This window comes from Channa argus, chromosome 6 (genome assembly GCF_033026475.1).
Source record: "Channa argus isolate prfri chromosome 6, Channa argus male v1.0, whole genome shotgun sequence".
Lineage (NCBI taxonomy): Eukaryota > Metazoa > Chordata > Actinopteri > Anabantiformes > Channidae > Channa > Channa argus.
Genome location: NC_090202.1, coordinates 26,375,736 through 26,395,130, shown reverse-complemented (window position 1 = coordinate 26,395,130; position 19,395 = coordinate 26,375,736). Strand labels below are relative to the sequence as shown.

The following is a 19,395-nucleotide window of genomic DNA, read 5'->3' as shown; positions in this document are numbered from 1 at the left end:
CTCTAAGCTTCAGACCATTGTGAAAGTTCAGATTATTCAGAATATGTTCTCCCTCATTTCTGTGTAGTGGAAAATGCTTTAAATTGTTTGTACAACTGTGAATTTGTGTCTCTGTCTCCCACAGCTCTGATGAGGGACGTGTTCATACCTCGCCCGCCTGACCTGTCACCACCTCTCTCGCCCATGACTTGATGGAGCTACTGTCAATCAAGAGTTGGGGCAACTTCCGCTCTCGAAGCGAGGAAGTCGCCGCCGGGTCTGTCTGCACAAAACACAGCAAACTGAGCGCACACATGCAAATGCAACACATCACACATGAAAAGACGCACAAATGCTCTGTAACCATGCTGTAAGGTGAAACATGACACGTCTCTGCTAATAGCTGAGCCGGGACAGCCAGTTACCGGTGTGTTTTCTCATCAATCTCTCACTGTGACGCAAGAGCAGAGGTCATGTGGGCAGGAAAAGTCAGACTGCCGTCCACTTTCAATATTCTACTCCACTGTTTTCCTTCTAAATTTACACATCAGCACTGATTTTATGTGAGAAAACATTATGATCAGTCTTGTACGGAAACAGCAAGTGGTGCTAATGTGTTTTTTTTTTATTTTCATAGTGTATGTGAAAGATTCAAAATCCTACATGGGTTAAACAATGCGGCAAATCTGGAAGCATATTACTCAGTGCAGCTAAAGTAAAGTTCTTAGCTTTCTAATTTATCACATTTTAATATGTCCAAGTGGTTTTTAATCATTTACACATGTAAAGCCTGTGCATGATCACCCACAATGCTCTGCTTTGACTTTGAGCCAAAAACTGTGGAGGAGGAGGAGGAGTTCTTAATCGAACACGATCTCACTGCCGTTTTCTCTGTACAGTTACCCCAGCAACCAAGCGACTATCAGTGGCATCGTTTATTTCAGTGGCATCTTTTTACGGTTTTTTTATACACTTGTTACTAAACTTTTTTTTTTTTTAATTAATGGATCTACAAGTCAGTTCTCAAATGGGACTTTTATTACTGTTGTCCACAAGTCCTGAGTCAACAATCTGAATATTACTCATGGAATTAGTTTGAGTCTACCTTAGGTGCCAGAAGGACGGGTTTACCATGTCTACCACTCCATATGAGCTTAATGTGAAGCAATCAGACAGAAAAAGTTCAGGTTATGGTAAAGTCATTTAATGTGACGCTGCTGTGGACTAAAACCAATGAAGCAGTTTGATTTGTCCTGTTTTTAAATGTGTAATCTGATTATTTAGTAATGTTAATGAAACGGTAGTCAGCTTGTCGTGTACTCAGTAGAAATGTAATTAAACACTATTGTACCTGTCATGCATTTATTTGGGTTTTATGACTTGTAACAAGCTGAAAAGTAGATGAGTGTAGTAGTTTTTTGTTGCAATGTTTCAAATCTGTCCTGTCCCAATGCAATTCAGTGCAAAACTGCGATTTGTTTCAGAAAGTCTTCCAAAGCTGTCTGTGCCTTTAATCGCCCAGGAGAACATGTTTCATTGAAGGCTGTTTTTTTTTTTTTCCCCCCCTTCTCTTTTTACTGTATCCTGAGCATTCTTAATTTTAATAAAGCTGTGGAAACAAAAGCAGAAGCTGCTGTGTGGTCTTTGTGCTGACGAACAGAACATTTACCTCGTTCAGGGAGGAGCAGTTCCGTCTCCAGGTCTCCAGTCAGTAAGTTTGTCGAGCAACTCAAACTTGTTTTCGTGATGTATCGGGTGTGATCTCTTCGCTGCAGGAAAAACATTCAGAAAATCAGATTGTGATCATGTGCACGTAGGTGTTAGGTTTGAAATTAAGTATATTTTCTTCTACATTGTAATCAGACTAAGTACAAAAAGAAGGAAGTACTTACTTCACTATTTATTTGAAATGTGTAGTTAGTCTAAATAATTGTTGGCCCCTCGTGAGTTGCACCATTGGATAAAGTATTCAAAACCTTTAAGTACTAACGTCACAGCGTAAAAGTGCCTAAACGTTGTGCATTGGAAGTCTTAAGAGTAAGAGGTCAAATAGACTACAAGCAATGATGAAAATGATTAAAATGAAGATTTGGGAAACCTCAAATATTTGGCTTAAATTATTTTCTTTCATGTACATTCTACCACAAAACACAAAGCTCTTTTATACTGCATGTTGTATTAAAGCCCCTCATTTTTATCTATTTGTTTTCCCTCCTAAATATCAAAAACCTAAAATACCGCTAATGAAATGTACTACTGTAAAGGTACTTTGAGGACTAAAGAGGTAAAATGATCCAAAATGACAAATCTCCCACTAATCATTTCATGACCTCATGTTTACAGAAATATTGCTTTCAATAGTAGAGTTATACAGGGTACATTTATTCAAATACTGTACTTGAGTGCAGTTTAGAGGTACTTGACCTTTTGTGGAGCAACTCCATTTCATATTACTTTCATATTTACAGTACTGCAATATGATACAGAGGGATTTATTCTGTTTTCTCCACTACATTTATTAAATAGCTTCAGTTACTTCTTACAAATCTAAAATTGTTAAAGATAATTACAAACTAATAAATGTCAGTACACAAAGAGGTTAAATCAGCTCCACCTTTACTCTAAGTTTTAAACTAATAGTTCACTGATTAACATTTAACACATCTGATGACCTTAAAAGTCATCAACCCCCCAAATGAAAAACCTTTCAAGTGAACCTCGAAGTCTCTGCAACTTAACTGGAGGGACAGATTGGGTATTTACTCGTTTACTGTTTTAAAGGTGGTTTCCAGCGTTGTCTAACACTCAGTTGTTTGATTTGGTTGAGATCTGTTGTCTCCAAAGGTCATAGTCCTAAAATTCTTAAGGGCTCTTTTTGTCCTGTACGTTGTGTTTCTCCACTAATTTATTCAGGTGTTCCTCTAATTTGTTTGTGTTGGGACTGAATTGTCTGAAAGTTTAAGAAGTTCAATGTTGTATTACTGCACATATACAGCGCTGGGAATTATTCAACCTGCTCTTGATTTCTTCTCATTTTGTGTGAATCTCACTGTTACAATTGTTTCACATCCTCAAAAGAAATTAACAAAACTAAACAACCTGAGCAAATACTAAAAGGTTTCAAGTCATGTTCTGTTCACAGAAAAAAAAAAAAAAAAAAGTCATGGAACAACTTAAAACAAATTGAAAACCATCAGTCTGGGCCGAGTTACAAAGTTATTTCAAAGGTTCTGGATGTCGACAGACCCACAGTAGCGACTATATACTATTAGAGAAGAACCGAACAATAACGAACCTTCCTAGAACTGGTCCGCCTTCAAAAACTAGTCCAAGAGACCAGCAGTGACTCATCCAGGACGTTTTTAGATTCAAGGAAAACCTCAAAGGACCTACAGGCCTCAACTCATGAGTCCACTATCTGAAAGACACCGAGCAGACACGTGGAGCTAAAAACCACTGCTGGTCCAGAGGAAACGTTAAGATTCTACCACAGCACTTTTGGATGATCCTCAAAATTGACCAATAAGTCAAAAGAGGAACTTTTCAGTACTTCTGGTGCAAACAAGCAGAATTCCACAGGAAGCATCAGGACCAGAGGGAATGAGCTCATCAGTCTGTGGGCTGTAACGAGCCAGCGACTTTAAAGACAATGATGCTGAGCAAAAGACCACGTTGTCCTCAGCACAGAAAGAATCAAAGTTCCGTAGCTGTAGGTTCACATGGGTGAGTGAGGTACTGGATCAAGGCTTCAGTCATTTAACAGTTGTATGTCGCGTTTGCTCGGGTTGCAGTTTTTTTTTTTTTACTTTTGCTTCAGCTTGAGATACACAGTAACAGAAGTGTTGTGTAATCCCAGACTTTCGGATCAAGTTCCCGTTTGCTTATTCGTGTTCCTGGGTTTCTTTCTTTTCCCTCTCAACTTGGGTCCAAGTATTTGTGGAACAACCTGATTTTCTAATGAACCCTGGAACTTTTTAAATACTTTAAAACTAAATGTAGCCGCTGTGCAGTACTTACAGCTTGTACTTGTATGTACAGTTACTGCACAGACAGGGCTCCGTTCTCCATCGATGTACTTTACCACAGTGGTGGTTGTGTCCTAAACAGATTTACGATAACGCAAGTGTGGGACAACCTGTCCAGTTTGTTCTTTGCAGTAACAGTCACTGTTTCCCGTCTTAGGCAATTTAATCCTTCACAGGATAATACAACTAAATGCAGTATAAGACTTTAGCAGCTGCTCTGCTGGGAAAAAAAAAAAAAAAAAAAAAAAAATCAGATTATAGGATTTGAAACATAACAGTGAAACAGCGTATACGGTCGTTGAAATCAGCTCAGCTTTGACCTGCTGAAACACATTACAACATTTTCAACGCACAACGTTTTCCTGTGTCAGTATTTCTACACTGTGTACTCCACTCTTTACTGTAAAGTACATGATGAGAACTTCTTCACATGATCGCAGTGGTAACAATGATGCTCAGAGGGTCACATGATGAATGTGAGGACCGAAAGGTTCCGACAACTGTTTACCTTCGTCTAGTTTTACTGGTTTGATGAAGAATTACAAAATGTACCAATTCAGGCCTTAAATCTTGACGTAAAGTAAACACTGGAAACCACAGTCACACACACACACACTCACACTCACACACGCGAGAAACTTTGTTTGACTTTGAGTCAAAAACCACAGGATTAATTAAATAAAAACACTTTTTTTAATTGCTTTAAATTCCGTTTTTCATTGAAAAGTGACTGCTCATCTAAGTACTTATGTACTGTTTTGAGGTACTTGTGCTTTACTAAAGTATTAACGTTTGATATTACTTTTACTGCCCTGCCTTTGTTTTACAGCCTTATTTACACATAAATACATATAAAAAAAAATAAATGAGGGTGTGTGAATGTGGACAAGCCCCCGTCAAGGGTTCAGTCAGCTTCTTCACCAGCTGCTGATTTTTGTAATTAAATGTAATTAATTTTTAAAAAATTAAAACCCGAAATCATGTAATAAAAATTCTTATTTTGATTCATTACAAAAAACTTCTCTGCCTCTTCTGAAAGTTTGTGAAACAAATGTGGAGTAGACCTGCTCAGTAACGCTTAAAATACTTCAGTTTTCTTTGTGGAGTACGGATATTTTGCACTTTGAATGCATTTTCAACATGTACATGAGTAATGTTGTAGTAGTGGATTACTTCAGGTAAGTACTTTCGAGTATTGAGTTTGTGTACTTCTACCACTGGTAAATGCAGTAGAAGTTTGCAGTAGCGTTTGTGGAAAAGAAGCAGAAAATTGAAATATGTACAGTAAGTACTGTATTGTAACAGTAAGTTGTATTTTGTGTAATCTTTTCTTCATCAATGACCCGTCATCCATTCATCTGTGATCACACCTGACCGTTTACTGTAAACTGCTTCGACTCTTCTCCTTTTCATTTCCTGAAAACTCAGCTTCTCCTTCTCCTTTTTGGTCAAACTGGACAGACTCGTCCAACGTCCAACACACCCAGGACTGTAACTGAGTCACACTGTTGACCCAGCAACCAGCCTCTTCGGGGCTCCAAGGAAAAACATAAATAAATCACTCCGGACCGATTCAGGATGTTTACGGGAAAGTTTACAGGATGCACGCTCCTGTTTCTTGGGAGGAATCCTCTAATTCACAGGATGTGATGTGACAACAGGGAGGACAAAGAAACAGGACGCCAAACAAGACTTCACAATGGGTTACAAAGGAAAATTTACAACCTAGAGACATAAAAGAGGTCAAGGTCGTCATGCTTTGTGGTCGTATTGTCCGCGGTCAATTTTTCATTTATCAGCTGTTTGACGTCATTTTATGTCGTCTCTTTAAAGCAGTTTTGTCTGATTGAGATTATTCTTCATCTCTTTTGAAAGATTTTTCCATCCTGAAAATTTAAAACCACTTCTCTAATCATAAAAAAAGAACGCAACGCTCACATCTTACTGAATGATGTGTGTTTCACGGGGGATTCAGGGGCCCGAGGCGTCAGAGGGTCTTTGGTTCTGTGCCCATTAGGCCTGTTCATTAATCCACCTATGCATCATCTTTAAGGATGCTATAAAACAAATTTAATCCCAGGTTAATGCTGAGTAATGCACTGTACAATTTTTACTACACTATGTCTATGTTCTGCTGCTTTACATTTTGTACTACACAGTATTTTTGATCATTCCAGGTCCTCGAGGATGACAGTCCTGCTTGTTTCCCTAACGCTCCCTGCCCTGCTGGCTGACCAGACACACCTGATCCAGGTGTGAACTCAGATACACCCATTTTGAAAGAACCCAGATTGTTTTAGGATTTTTTATTATTATTCTAGTGCAGCAATCCTCTCTTCTATCACACCCTTTAAGACTGAGGTTGATTTTGTTTCTAAGAACTTGAAATAATCTACCACTGCACTGCCATCATATAAAACTAAACATCTCAATGTTATTAAAGTTATTCTGCATAATAAATACTTCTAATGATACTTAAACTGCAGGACTTGGACCTGTGATAATGTAATTTTATTACTCTCACTCAAGGGTCTAAATACTTTTATCCCTGGAAATAAACTTGGTTCTGTTTAAATGCAGCTGATCACGGCTCTAATAAGAAAGTAAATAAAACATTGTGTACATTTATTAACTAAAAGGCTGAACTGCATTTTGTTGTTTTTACACATAACATGGATTAAAATATGAAAGAAGGGTTTAGGAGGAATCCAGGCTCCAGGCTTTAAAACACAAATGCATGATTTCTACGAGTTGTTTGAGAAACAGATTTAAGATTAAAACAATCATTAACTTTACTGTGTGTGTGTGTGTGTGTGTGTGTGTGTGTGTGTGTACTGACCTGCAGCATGTGGGAGGGAAGGGTCAATCACATCAGGGATGACTTTGTTTCATGTGAAAACATGTGTGTATCAGCAGGACTTGATACGCAGCACAATGACTCCACGTTTTAAAATGTGCAGACAAACTGTGAAGGGACAAGTTGCAGTGAGGCTGATGTTTCCATTGTTAAATATATAAGTATGCACAGGGAAACTCAGGTCTTTTCTAATATCATGACTTTAACGACAGCGCTCAGATTCTTTGTATTGTTGAGAAAAGGAAGAGTTTGTTCATTCAGCAGCTGCTGGAGTCTGTAAAATAAAAATAAAACACCTGTTACCTCTGTTGGAGTATTTCAGTCCTACTCTGCACTGCTGAACACATCCAGTGAATCCTGCAGCACTGACAAACACAGGTGATGCTAATCACAGTCAATTAACCCACAGACACATCAGGACGTCAGATAAAGAAACATGTCGACATTTATTCATCATAGAATTCTGTGCAATGATACAATGTACAAATAGCCATTCTGTAAATATTATAATCCATATATATATATATATATATTAATTTTGATATTCTTTCGCCACAAAATGAAACATAAAATACATTCAAAGTCTGTGGAGGCGTCAGTTGCTGTGCAAAAGTCAGAGGGTGGGAACCAGGGTGTTGCAGGTTGGGTAAAAGCACTTATGTGTCTCCACTGATGGAAGGAAAAATACATGTGAAACAATTTCACACAGAAACATTCGTCTTACTGTAGATACGAAGGAACAGAAACACTTGTTCATTCCACACTGAACGAGCGCAGGAGAAACACTGAAATAATATCAGCTGTACACGAAATGATTTGTTGAAAGTAACACAAATTAACATGCTGCTGTTCGAGTTGAGTTTCACAAAGTCAGTATATATACCCCGAGTGTGTGTTTGTGTGTGTGTGCACACACGGGCTGCAAATCAATATGTGCACCAGTAACACTCAGAGTAGAGATGCTGCACGCACGACTGAGATGGAAATGGAGTCGGTTGCCATGGAAACGCGTGTGTCCCTGCAACAGCACGACACTGACTTCACGGAGGCAGCTTTGATTAGCCCCGTCACTGACGGGAAGGATGGACAACGTCTCCAGAACGACACTGAAAACACACACAGGCACTTACACGTTTGGATCACTGCTGTCCTGAAATCCTCTTTACAGCATTTTCTTATTTACATTCTCATAGAAATATTGTCTATCATCGCACAAAGAACAAGGCCGTTTTTATCCTGAAGAGACCGAGCAGACAAACCTGTGCACAAAAACTCCTTCCTCCGTCACATACATTCAAACAATACACTTTTTACAATCAATATTTCTTTAAGGTCTCTTCAGCCGCAGCTTTGTAACCTGGCAACCAATCAGAGCTTATCAGCGTCATCTAAGATCATAGCAGGTGATAGGACAGGGTCCTGATGCTGGTGAGTTGCAGCCAACCAGGAAAAGTGCAGGCAGCACAGGAGTGTGCAGCAGAGCTGTCAATCAAACTGGGCAAACAGCTGCAGCTGTGCTAGAAGTTTAGTCCCGTGTGAAACCGGCTCTCTGTCAATCAAGTGTCCTTGTCACCCGAAAGCGCAACATGTAGCTGTCGCACGTCCCCGTCACTCGTCCGGTCTCTGTGATGTGTGGACTGGACCTCCTCATATGGGGGAGGAGGGTTGTCCGGGCTTTGCCCGGACAGTAGGGGCTGATGGCTTCCGTCCGCCTGATTGTTGAGAGGCGACTGCTGGTGACCGGGAGCCTCCTGAGACAACAGGAGCTGGGTGGGTCCAGGTGCTGAGCAGGCAGGGAGGCGCTGCCCCCAGCTGCCGTACACGGCCTCCTCGTAGGAGGGAAGAGGGACAGGAAGTCCGTCCACCATCAGGTCCAGCTGGTCTGAGGAGCGACGGCTGCTGGGACAGAGAGGAAGACAGAGATTGTTGGTGAATGTCGGCAGGTGCAGACAGTGAATCAGCTGAGCCCTGAATGGCTATAAAACACCTGCTGCAGTCACACCTTTTCTTCTGGGTTCTGCCTCATTGATCCTTTCTCCTCATGATTAGCATTTGTCGTTGGAGTTGTGTGACAGTGTGTTTGCATGTGATGTAATGTGGGAGTTTCATATGAGCCTCAGCAAGGAGTAAGTTCCTCAACAAACATCTGTGATTCACTAGTCAGAAGAGAAACTAACAAAAGCTTGTGCCACCACCTCAAACACAACCAGCGCCGAAGTCCTTTAACTGGGCACAAAAATACCAAGCTACGTTAACATCGCTCGACCTTGGCTTCTTCTAAATCTATGCAGGAAATTACCTTCCACTTACCCGTGTGATTGACAGGGGAAGAGGCGGGATTTGACTACCAGGCAGGCAGTGGTAGTGAGCAGAAAGATGGAGACGCCCACCGCCGTGGTGGCCATGCTGGGCATCGTCTCGTCCTGCACATTGTCTACATTTCTTTGGACTTTAGGACTTTCTGCAGAGGAGACAGACGAAAGTACAAATTCAACTACAGGTGCTGAAAAAAAACGTCCCAGCTGCCTCTCTGAACGAAAGAAGCCTTGTTTCCTGCTGTCAGCATCGATATAATATCTGGACACAGTGACTCCCAAACACACAAGAAACAATTCTGCAAAAAAAGCAAATGTACCAGCACAAATGTTGGACATTGCTGCTCCTATTTTTGCAGAATGAGGAGGTTTTTTTTTTAGTAACTGTAGAAACATGTTTTTCACTATTTCTTTAATGCTTAATAGGTTGAATAGTTAATTAATAATCTCTGAAGAAAATCATTAATTGCAGCAGCGGAGAAAAACAAAATCATATTTGGTTAATAATTGTCCTCTTTAAATGAAGATGTGGGCCTGCAGCACTTATTAGGTGATCGTGGAGGGAAGCTGAAGCTGTGACAATCACCTGTGCTGCACCTCTGTGGGAAAAACCCCAGTTGTGAGTGTTTGTGCTTAAAAAGAACCAGTTATCAGAAACATTGTGCATGAGAGGGAGAATTTTATCAAGTTGAGTGGTTTCAGCATAAAAGCAGCTTTCCATGAGGCGGAGACAGCGTCAACACAGAGGAAACATTTAGGGTTATTATGGTGGCTTTGCCCGCTTCCTCTTTCTGCGCTCTGACTTCCTGTCCCAGCGCGTTTGACTGAATGATGATGAGAGGAAGTCGTAACTGGTCTGAGGAAAATAGAGCTGCTAGTTCTGCAGAGAGTGTGAATGTGTTGGTGTGTTTTTGTTAAGTAGGTCAAAAGACACATGCGCTGCTGCTGCTGCTGTGATGCTGAGATGCTGAGATGAGTCCTGGGGCCACTTGGCCCAAATCTTCAGCCACTTCTCCTCCTGTTCTTTTTGAGAATCAGAGGAGAACATTTCTCTGGGAGTCGAAGTCATAAAGTTGACTCGTAAGGCTCTAAACTAATGCTGTGATGATTCGTGACTGGACATAAAGGGAGGAACAGAATAAAGAGGCTTTCTGTGCAGGAAGCACTCGTTTTTGTTTTTTTTTTTGTTAGTTTTGCAGGAACTGACGATTCTTAAAACCTTTTAAACAATTGAGTCAAAACGGTGTCAGCAACCACCGAATCACACACAGTCAGGTTGTTATTGCTGCCATTAGCCTGTGCAATGGCCAAAATGGATCTATAATCAATAATGATTGCTCCTTTTGGAAGTTTCAGAAGGGATTTGACACGTTTTATAAAGGAGGGCAGGGTGACCTCTGAACGTCTCTTCCTCAGTTAGTGTCCCTATGTCAAAAAACAGCTTCTGTGAGCTTCTTCTTCCTTCTTGACAATGCTGGTCACGTTTTTCTAAGTCTAGCTTTGCTGGTTAATTTGTGATGAAACGAATCAAACCAGGGGAAGAAAAAGCAGCAAAGCTAAATCCAAAATATTTCGAGATGCAGTGGTTGTTCCTTAGGATTTGGTGGATTCAACCTGCAGAGAACTTCTGCATCTCAGTTATTAGGAAAGTGAAGTCAGTGTTTGTTCTTTACCTTTGTCAGAGACGCAGGCAGGTATCGGGGGCAGCCACCTCCCGTGGTGACACCTGGCCATGTGGACCTTGTTGCTGATGTGAAATCCAGGTTCACAGAAGAAATAGATGGAGCTCTTCTGGGGGAAACCTCGACACGGAGACGGATCGCAGCGGAAGCCTCCATGTTCGGACACCAGAGGGTGAGTGCAGTTGTTCAGTCTGCCTGTAGAAACACAAAACTCTGTAATGAGGTGATATTCGCTGCCTCGATTTTTCACAGCTATTAGTGCCATTAGTGAATTTACATTTCTCCTCCAACTGTGTGCTCCACATACAGTCATTGGATTTTACTAGGTCACAAAACACAGCAGTGATCATTGTTACCGTACACAAATGCTGACAAGGGTAAAAGGCTCTGTGTGAGTGTGTGTGTGTGTGTGTGTGTGTGTGTGTGTATGTGTGGGAGGGGGAGGGGGGTCAGGCTTACTGTTGTGTGTTTTCTGTTAATTTTGCATTTTTGCATTTCCAGCAACTTCCTGCTCATTCACTGAAACAACAGTCTAAGCCAGTGGACCCTTTGCCACAGTTACCCACTTCCTCTGTTTCATCATCTCCAAACAGAAAAAGTCTGCATCAACAAAATTACGCTTCCCCCAAACCCCACTGGCTCCTTAAGCCGAAACATCTGAGGAGTAAGTCAAGTGCGAGGCCAAGGATGAAAAATCACTGGCTTTCCTGCAAACAAAGCTACGTGGAGAACTCACTAATACTTTTCACCAACTTCACCGACAGTGGAGTGAAAGCAGTCAGGATTCAAACTATTTTGATCACAACAGACACGAGTAACCGTGAGCTTATGATGAGAAGATGAAGAAGCAGATAGTTAGTTTCCAACCTCTGAAGCACAGTGACAAACACTGTCTAAAGTTCACTTGGAGTTTCACAATTAGTCCCGATGACATATAATAAAACTGGTGACCTCAAAGCCAAACCACTGCTCAACATCCAACTGGGTCGTATTTACAAAGAAAAGCATTTGCTTTTGGGGCGATGAAGCCTTTGAAGTTCTTTCAGTATCTCACTACTGTGGGTTCAGACTCACATTTCTCAATGAAGCAATTAGAAACACACACATTTCAAAGGCTTCGATCATTGATAACATGCGGAGGATGAGCTGTGGAGAGCGTTCAGGTCTCCTACTTTTGATTTGTGTTCGTGGCATCCAGATATTTTAAAATATGATATATTTGAATATTATGACTATTCTTAATGGTTTAAAATCTGTTTCCAGGCATCAGTCAGTGTGATTTCATGAAGTCAAACTCTTCAGTTTTCATTTGAATTCTGTGTCTTCTGAGAGTTTTGAAAGGGAAAAAGATAGTAATGTAATGACTAGATAAACCCACACAGAGGGAGGTCTGGGTGCTGTGCTGGGGGTCAGAGGTCGTACCTGCAACGAGAAGGGGTGAGGACACCAGGAGGAGGAGTCCACAGCACAGACTGACGCGTCCGCCCGGCCATGGATACAGGACTGAAGCAGACATCAAACAGGACTTCCTGGTAACAAAAGAAATGAAGAGTCAGAAAATGTCTCCACACAGGAACTCGCACCTCTGTCATCATAAACAGTAACTGCCCAAAATATATATATAAGCTCACATTTGCCAAGGAAGAGAATTTGTTTGTCTAAATTTGTTGCCAGCCGTGAATCAGCCATTTATTTTTTGTTTTCCTGTTACAAGTCACCACAGCAGATCCTGTGGTTTTGTGTTTGGCTGATTTTAACACAGGACATCCCCGGCCCAGTTTTTGCCATCCATGGCATCAGCTTGTGACACTTTGGAGTATGAGCATGTGGAGTCAGGCCTAAAACCGCCAACCCCGTGGCCTGTCCAGCATCTTGTCCTGCTGTTGTGTCGGTAACACACCACACACCTCAGCTGGCTGCTCCTGATCATAACAACGCAGCTGCAACGTGACCCCGTCTGTGCCTCCAAAGCTACAGCTAAACATTCATTTAACGAAGACGGTTAGTCAGAACGTCACCACACGTTCTTATGTTTTTAAAATTTGAAAGTAAATTCATCCATATTCCTAATTGGCTTTACCTAAAGGATAGAGTCTGCCTCCATACGAGTGATAAAAAAAATAAATAAAGGGAATATTGTTCAGATTTGAACAATATTGAAAAATAGTCCTTTAGTATAAAATTCTGTCTCTGTGTTTTCCTTTTTGCAGTGGTGGAAATTTATTTCTAAAAATGCTAAAAACCTTGGAAGAGATCAACTTAATGTGACTAATTGTGAAGGTTGAGGCTAAAAAAAAATACTAAAAATCTCCTCATTAACATTTTAAAACATTTTTGAGTTCCTGACACAGGAAGCATACTTGCATTAACAGGATGTTCCGTTGTTCATATATTATTGTTTGAAGACATTTTAGGAAAATTAATCAACAATGTGTCAGTGCAACATCTCTTTCTCACCAGTTTCTTAGATAAAATACATAAACAATGTAAAACCTTAAAATGAGCTTGTGCCTCTGACAGATCAGTGTAAACCTGGCCTGACTTCAACCTCTCAGACGACCAATATTGAAAGTGTCACCTTGAACTGTTCACCAATTCATCACTGACCAGACCAACCGACCCAACACCCTGCAGCAAAAGTTTCTACAGGCTGAAACAGAAAACCGCCACCACGACGACCCAAACTCTTTCTCCAGATGACTCGTAGCACGCTGGTCCCAGACGTGCACTTCCTGTGATGAGCTAGAGAGCCAGCCTAAATGCCACAGTGTTTTGGCTGCGTGCAAATGTGAGTGCGCGTGTCTGTGTGTGTAGGTGTGCTCTGCAGCACTGTTTGGTGCTTTCATGTCAAGACACAAGCCAGTCATTTCGGGAGCAGTGCGGGAAGGCCCCCTGCTCCAGTGTGCCAGTCACGCTCAGATGGGCACACACACACACACACACACACACACACACAGCTTACTGTTATGTCTGACCACATCCTGTGTGGGAGGTTTGCATCTTAGTCATCATCTGTGATATTAGAACTTCTGCTGTGATGTTTATCAAGTTGGAGACAGCAGGAGAAAACTAAAATGGCTCTCCAGCGTCTCCAGTCTTTACAAACCCTCTGCAGCGTCTGAATCAAATGTGCTGTAGCTGCTCGTTTTCACTCTGAGCACATTTCAGAACCTCTACGAACGTCGTTTCGGTCAAGAATTAAATGTCAGTTTTCGGTGTCAGCTGGTGCAGTCTGGCCCGGCCGAATGAATCTTAGAGCTGTGCGGCAGCTGACTTGACACGGTGGAGGACTCGATGTCCCCCTTCGTTACGGCTGCAGATTCAGACACAAAACTGGTGCAGGTCTACACATAAAACAGACTAATCTCTATTCTGAAGTTGCCTCTGTAGGACAGAGCAAAGGTTCTGCAACTACAGAACCGCTCAGGATCTCACAGACCACATTTGGAGGGTTGGAGAACTGCAGCTGGAGTTCGTGGCTCCTGCATTAACGCTGTTTTGCTAACAAAGACCAAGACGTCATTCAGGCCAGGACATTGTTGTGGTCTACTTGAGATCTTGCAGATACAGCTTTGAGAACTATTTATGCACAGATATGATCTGATATGATCTAAAACCAGTCACTAGGGAGCTCAATTAAAACAAGACAAAAAAAAAACTAAACACACTTCTTCATTTATGTAATGTGGTAGAAGATCTAACGTGACAGATTTATGTGAGGAATGAAGTGTAGTTTTTGACCAACACTAAACAGTGTTTGCTGTGCATGGATCACTGCAAACGCTACAGAGCTGGCACAGCTACATGGAGGAAGTCACTAATATCCAAAACGAAAAAAAATGTGCACAGCTGGGACCCAGTTGGTTGAAGTCCAGTTAGTTAGTTTGCCAAATTCTGTCTTTAATTCATCTTGTGTTAGCACAAAATCTGATCCCATTTTGGCTCACATTTTCGCAGACATAGGGTCCACAAACTTTCAAGCACTTTCAAGCCGTACAATCCTTCCTCTCGTTATGTCAAACAGACTAAACTCCAAACATGAGTTGCAGTGATCAGATCTTCGTGCTCCCTTTATGACTCATGTGGATCTAAATTCAAACGCAGCTTTAGCGCAGGAAGCTGATGTCATGGAAGCTCAGACTGGTGCTCTGCGCACGCTCATACTGGTGATTCAGATCGAGGTGACTAACGTTACGCTATGTTCAACAATGTGAGCTACCATAAACACGTAATGCCGGCTTCCGCTTTCCTGGAAATATTTTCTGGAACACTCGGGAAGTGATGCAGCCATTAGTTTGGCACAAGCAGAGGAAGAGTTAGAAAAGGAAAAAAGTCACCCTTTGTTACAATCACCTGATGCCCGAGAGCGAGGCCACAAAACTGACAACCCAAAGAGTCCACTGCACGTCTACGCTGACACATTTACAGTAGTTAGTCTTCACCCACTGACCCAAATATGGGCATCCAGTTGATGGACTTTGGTGGCTCTGCTCTACTGGTTTACAATAATTCAGCACGCGTGAGGTCAACAGGCTCAAACAGCATGACATCAAGGTTTAACGTCCTTCACCTACAACACACACGCTGTTTTCACGCTCGCCAACAGCTCAGTTCCCAATTGTTCTGATTTGTACAACTGCTGTTAAAACATTACATTGGAAGGCTTTTCATGCAGCACTATTTGAAATAAGTGTGTGGGTGTGTATTTTATGTTGCACAAGAATCAAATGTTTGTAACAAAGGGAACAGTTTTCACTTTAACAGACACTGGGTTTAAATGAGGTAAGAGGCAAAAGAAAGTATTTTTACACACACAGCAGAGAGGAAGGAAGAAGAAATTTCTCCAAAATGTGTTTCACACGGACCCAGCCTTGAGCACTTCCTCTTGACTGAATTTAATGAGATACAAGTGGATTTAATTCACCTGGAGGCAGCGTGTGGTGACCCCCACCTGCTCTGCATGGGTTTGTGATGCTCCAGAAAAAAGCAGCAGTGGAAATGCTGATGCTGCAGCAGGGTTGAGGGGTGAACAGGTTCAACATAAAGGTTTTGTAACTCAGTGTATAAAAAAACTAATTTACAACTAATAAACATTAAATAAAGTTAATAATGTCCTAAATGATCTCAATCATCGGGAATGTCAACAATGCACCTAATGTTATCTGTGTGTCAAGTGTAGGTCTCACACACACCCACACACACACACTGATTTGTGTTTTCATCCATCCAAGCTAAACTACATTTTCATCAGGCTGTAACTATTTCCAAATTCTCCTGAGCTTTTAAATGGGTTAGGGTTGACTGTTGACTGGTTGTATGAAATTATCCAAAACAAAAATTGAAAAAAAAAAAAAAAACATCCATCACAAATTCTCAGAGAACGGTTCTGTCCAATAAACAGCTCAAAAACCAAATCTACTGTAGCTCATTTATAATTATATAAAACACAGGGAAGCAGCAAATGTTCCCACTGCAGACGCAGAACGCTCAAGGATCCTGAAAACAGTAATAACAAATATAAATTAATTAAAAAAAACCGCAATAATCTCGCCGTGGAACCGTTTAACGTGTCTGAATCACGACAGGTTATTATGTAAAAATGAAGCATCGATCAGGTCCGTCTGATTATTGATGATCGGCCTCTCATCATCCCGATAATCACTGCTGTCAGCGAAAATAATCCACTCGTTATAAAACAGGCCCAGACATGAAGCACCAACATTCAAAGTGCCAATAATCGATAGTCATTAATATTTAATCACCGGCTAAACCTAACCCCCCCACACACACATACACACACTGTCAATAGACCAAACCCAAGCCGCCCGAACGGCACCCACGTCCCACCTGAGAGCTGTAAATAAGGCAGCTGCGGTGTGATCCGGCTCCGAGGCTCTGAGGAGGACGCTCGGGCTGCGGAGGCGAGTCTCGTTTTTATTCACAGGACGCAGAGCCCAGACGGATCCGACCTGCGATCAGCTGATGGTCTCTGCTGCTGCTCAGCAACAAGTGGGATCTGTTCTGCCGCTGCCTCCCTGACTCATCGATCAGCTGTGATGATACACACACACACACACACGCGCAGGCTTCCTATTGGCTGCTGCAGACCGCCAAACACCTCCCAGCCGCGCCTCTACGTCACATTCTGGAAACACACATACACACAACAATGCTACTGTTTTAGACGCCCTCTAACCACTTAGTTCCTCTCCGTTTCCAAGTACAGACACACACACACACACACACGTTTTCCTTCTATCTTTCTGAGGACACACATTCCCCTCACCCTGACCCTCACACTAAGTCTACGTCTGACATTACAACCTGGTCCGAGCTTAAAAAAAAAAAACACTGAAGGTTTGAGGACTGAGGTTGACATGTCCCCACGGTTTGGACAAGATGTGCACACAGCAAATCCGGAAAAGGAAATTGTGGCCAGTTTCAACATAAAAGCACATAGTGAAGACAATTAGGAAACGGTTTAAAATTCCAAACCCAGGGGAATCTTTGAAAACTCATGAACTCCCAATCTGTCCCGAAGCTGGAGTATCTGGTTGCAGGCAAACATGGTGGACTGAGGATGAAGGTGGTTAGGAGATGAGCACCTGAAACGTTAAAAGTCCAACGCATGCGAATAGCGATGACCAACGTTAAAACAAATGCTGCAAAGAGTCACGTCCAGCAGGTCTAAGGAGAGATCTGCCAGCCCAGATAATCCACATGCTTATCTTTTCTTTCTTTCTCGTCAATTAAAATTTTCTTATCAGATGTCGCTTTTCCTACTTCACTTCCTTTTTTTCCTCCCCCATATCAGCTCTAAGAAACAAGCTGCAGATAGCGCAGGTGACAGAAACAGGAAACGTGAAATAAACACCTGACTCTCGCCGTTAGACAGTCAAAACTAAAAATGAGAAAACCTCAATTCTGGCTCATTTTCAACACTACTGGAATTCAGCAGCCTAAAGAGTCACCATAGCAACAACAAGCAAGTCCCAGTTGTGTCCGTCCCCTTTAAGTGCACGCCTGGAAACACTGACATGACAGTTGTTTCCATGAGGAGCAGCAAAAAATGTATTTAGCATTGTTTTATGTGTATTGTGTGTATTTGTGTTTTTTCGAAATGAAACTTAAGCTAAAATGAGACTCAGTCCACTCTGCTCCAGCATGCTCTTCTGCCTTCTGCTACACTCTGCTACGTTCTGCACACATTTTAGCTTTTAGCCCTCATTAAATTACAATAAATGAGAATGCTGCAAAAATCCAGCTGAAACCACTGAAATTCTCTGACTGGTCAGAAGAATGAGCCTCGCCGTAAAACGTTTAGAAACATTACTGAGTCGGACTTCACAGGAAGCTCCTCTCCACATTAGGAGCATTTTTCATGTGACGTGCACCTATTGTGAAAATTGTATATTCTCTAAATAAATATGCAAAATATTCAAAACTGAAATATAAGATGCATTTTTACTAAAAGCCGCTAATAAAAAAGCAAAAGAAGCAGGCACAGCTTTCCTGGGGTGGACAAAATGCCACTGTTTGGAGGGTCCCACCCTTCAGGCCACCTGTTTACAGTAAAAGCTCTGCTGAAGAACTGAAGCCAGCAAAGCTCGACCTGCTGCTCAGTTATCTCCACTGGCACGACAGCTTGGCGGAAGTGCAGCTGCACTGACTCTGCTACAATACAAGTTCCTTCAGGGTTTTTTTACAGACAGCTAAACTGTGGTGTTATCAAGTCAGCCGGCACCCTGTGGGCACTTTATCAAGCACGTCTATCAGTTAGGTAGCTGTGAAGGATGACTTTCAATCTAGGCCTTCTAATGACAACACTGCAGCCGTATTTGGTAAAACAGAAACAATGCTGCCTCATTTCTCTGTGCTCGGTGGCTCCTATCAGAAAGAAAACCGCTGCTGGTTATTAGTGTGTTCGTTTGCTCTGTAAACACCAGGGGCTGCATAGGAAAATACCCAGCGCCAGGATGAGATCGACTCTCATTCTTAAAATTTCGATACCCTCTTTACACTCGTGTACTTCCTCCGCTTGCCCTGCTGCAGGCAATTCAAAGTGATTTCTAAATCTCCAGCCCAGTTGAGTCGTGGCGTTGTTAGTTCTCCAGACTCCCCAGCCTGCATCAATCACCCAGACACACAAATACCCCACAACAGACCTCAACCCAACAGTGCCGTTAGTAAGAATATTAACAAGCAGGCTCCTCAAATTTCAGATAAAACAATTCATAATCCAACATGTTTCAGTTAGGTTAAAATATAATAAGACCATACAATTGATCATTTATTTGTCACTGAAGCCTGGCTAGGTGCTGGTGTAGCACCAACCCTATGTGGCGTCTGTCTTCCTGACTGCACCTTCTACCACAGCTGCAGACAGAGAAGGAAATGTGGGGGAACAGTCACCATTTCCACAGAAACTCTGAACCTATTCCGAGTACAAAAACCATAAATATGACTTTTTAACTTCTGTTTTTAGCTGTGACAATTTACAGAGCCCCCAAACACTGTCTTTTCAGGTTTAACTTTCA

The 19,395-nt window shown here is 41.9% G+C and overlaps 2 protein-coding genes and 1 long non-coding RNA gene across 7 annotated transcripts in view; 1 reads left to right on the top strand and 2 right to left on the bottom strand.

Moving 5' to 3' along the window:
- The window catches only part of hif1al (hypoxia inducible factor 1 subunit alpha, like), a 35,250-nt gene extending 33,648 nt beyond the window's left edge, over positions 1-1,602 (top strand). For both annotated transcript variants that reach the window (XM_067507768.1, XM_067507767.1), the window contains exon 15: positions 125-1,602. In XM_067507768.1, coding sequence (XP_067363869.1) covers positions 125-192 — 68 coding nt within the window. In that variant the 3' untranslated portion in view covers positions 193-1,602. The remainder of the gene's footprint in view (positions 1-124) is intronic.
- LOC137129008 (uncharacterized) lies at positions 1,179-3,492 on the bottom strand. The gene is made up of 2 exons (XR_010914670.1): positions 3,275-3,492; positions 1,179-1,748 (listed from the first exon to the last, which is right to left on the bottom strand). It is a non-coding gene; the product is annotated as an uncharacterized lncRNA (long non-coding RNA).
- A 3,791-nt stretch (positions 3,493-7,283) lies between these two features.
- On the bottom strand, positions 7,284-17,376 carry zgc:152863 (uncharacterized protein LOC562658 homolog). 4 transcript variants are annotated; one of them, XM_067507772.1, is made up of 5 exons: positions 17,354-17,376; positions 12,281-12,387; positions 10,850-11,053; positions 9,172-9,322; positions 7,284-8,760 (listed from the first exon to the last, which is right to left on the bottom strand). In XM_067507772.1, the coding sequence occupies exons 2-5, from the start codon at positions 12,372-12,374 to the stop codon at positions 8,418-8,420; spliced, it is 792 nt and encodes a 263-aa protein (XP_067363873.1). In that variant the 5' UTR covers positions 12,375-12,387; positions 17,354-17,376; the 3' UTR covers positions 7,284-8,417. The 4 variants fall into 4 exon arrangements, with proteins under 4 accessions (XP_067363873.1, XP_067363872.1, XP_067363870.1 ...); XM_067507771.1 differs by lacking the exon at positions 17,354-17,376 and adding an exon at positions 16,706-17,168; XM_067507769.1 differs by lacking the exon at positions 17,354-17,376 and adding an exon at positions 15,783-16,144.
- Between the last annotated feature and the right edge of the window lie 2,019 nt (positions 17,377-19,395).

Excerpts from the sequence above, each read along its gene's own strand:
- zgc:152863 (XM_067507769.1), bottom strand. The coding sequence starts at position 15,952 with ATGTTTATTAGTTGTAAATTAGTTTTTTTATACACTGAGTTACAAAAC. Across the intron at positions 11,054-12,280 it reads CTCACCCCTTCTCGTTGCAG|GCAGACTGAACAACTGCACT; the intron begins GTACGACCTCTG and ends GTGTTTCTACAG. Across the intron at positions 8,761-9,171 it reads TTCCCCTGTCAATCACACGG|CAGCCGTCGCTCCTCAGACC; the intron begins GTAAGTGGAAGG and ends TCTCTGTCCCAG.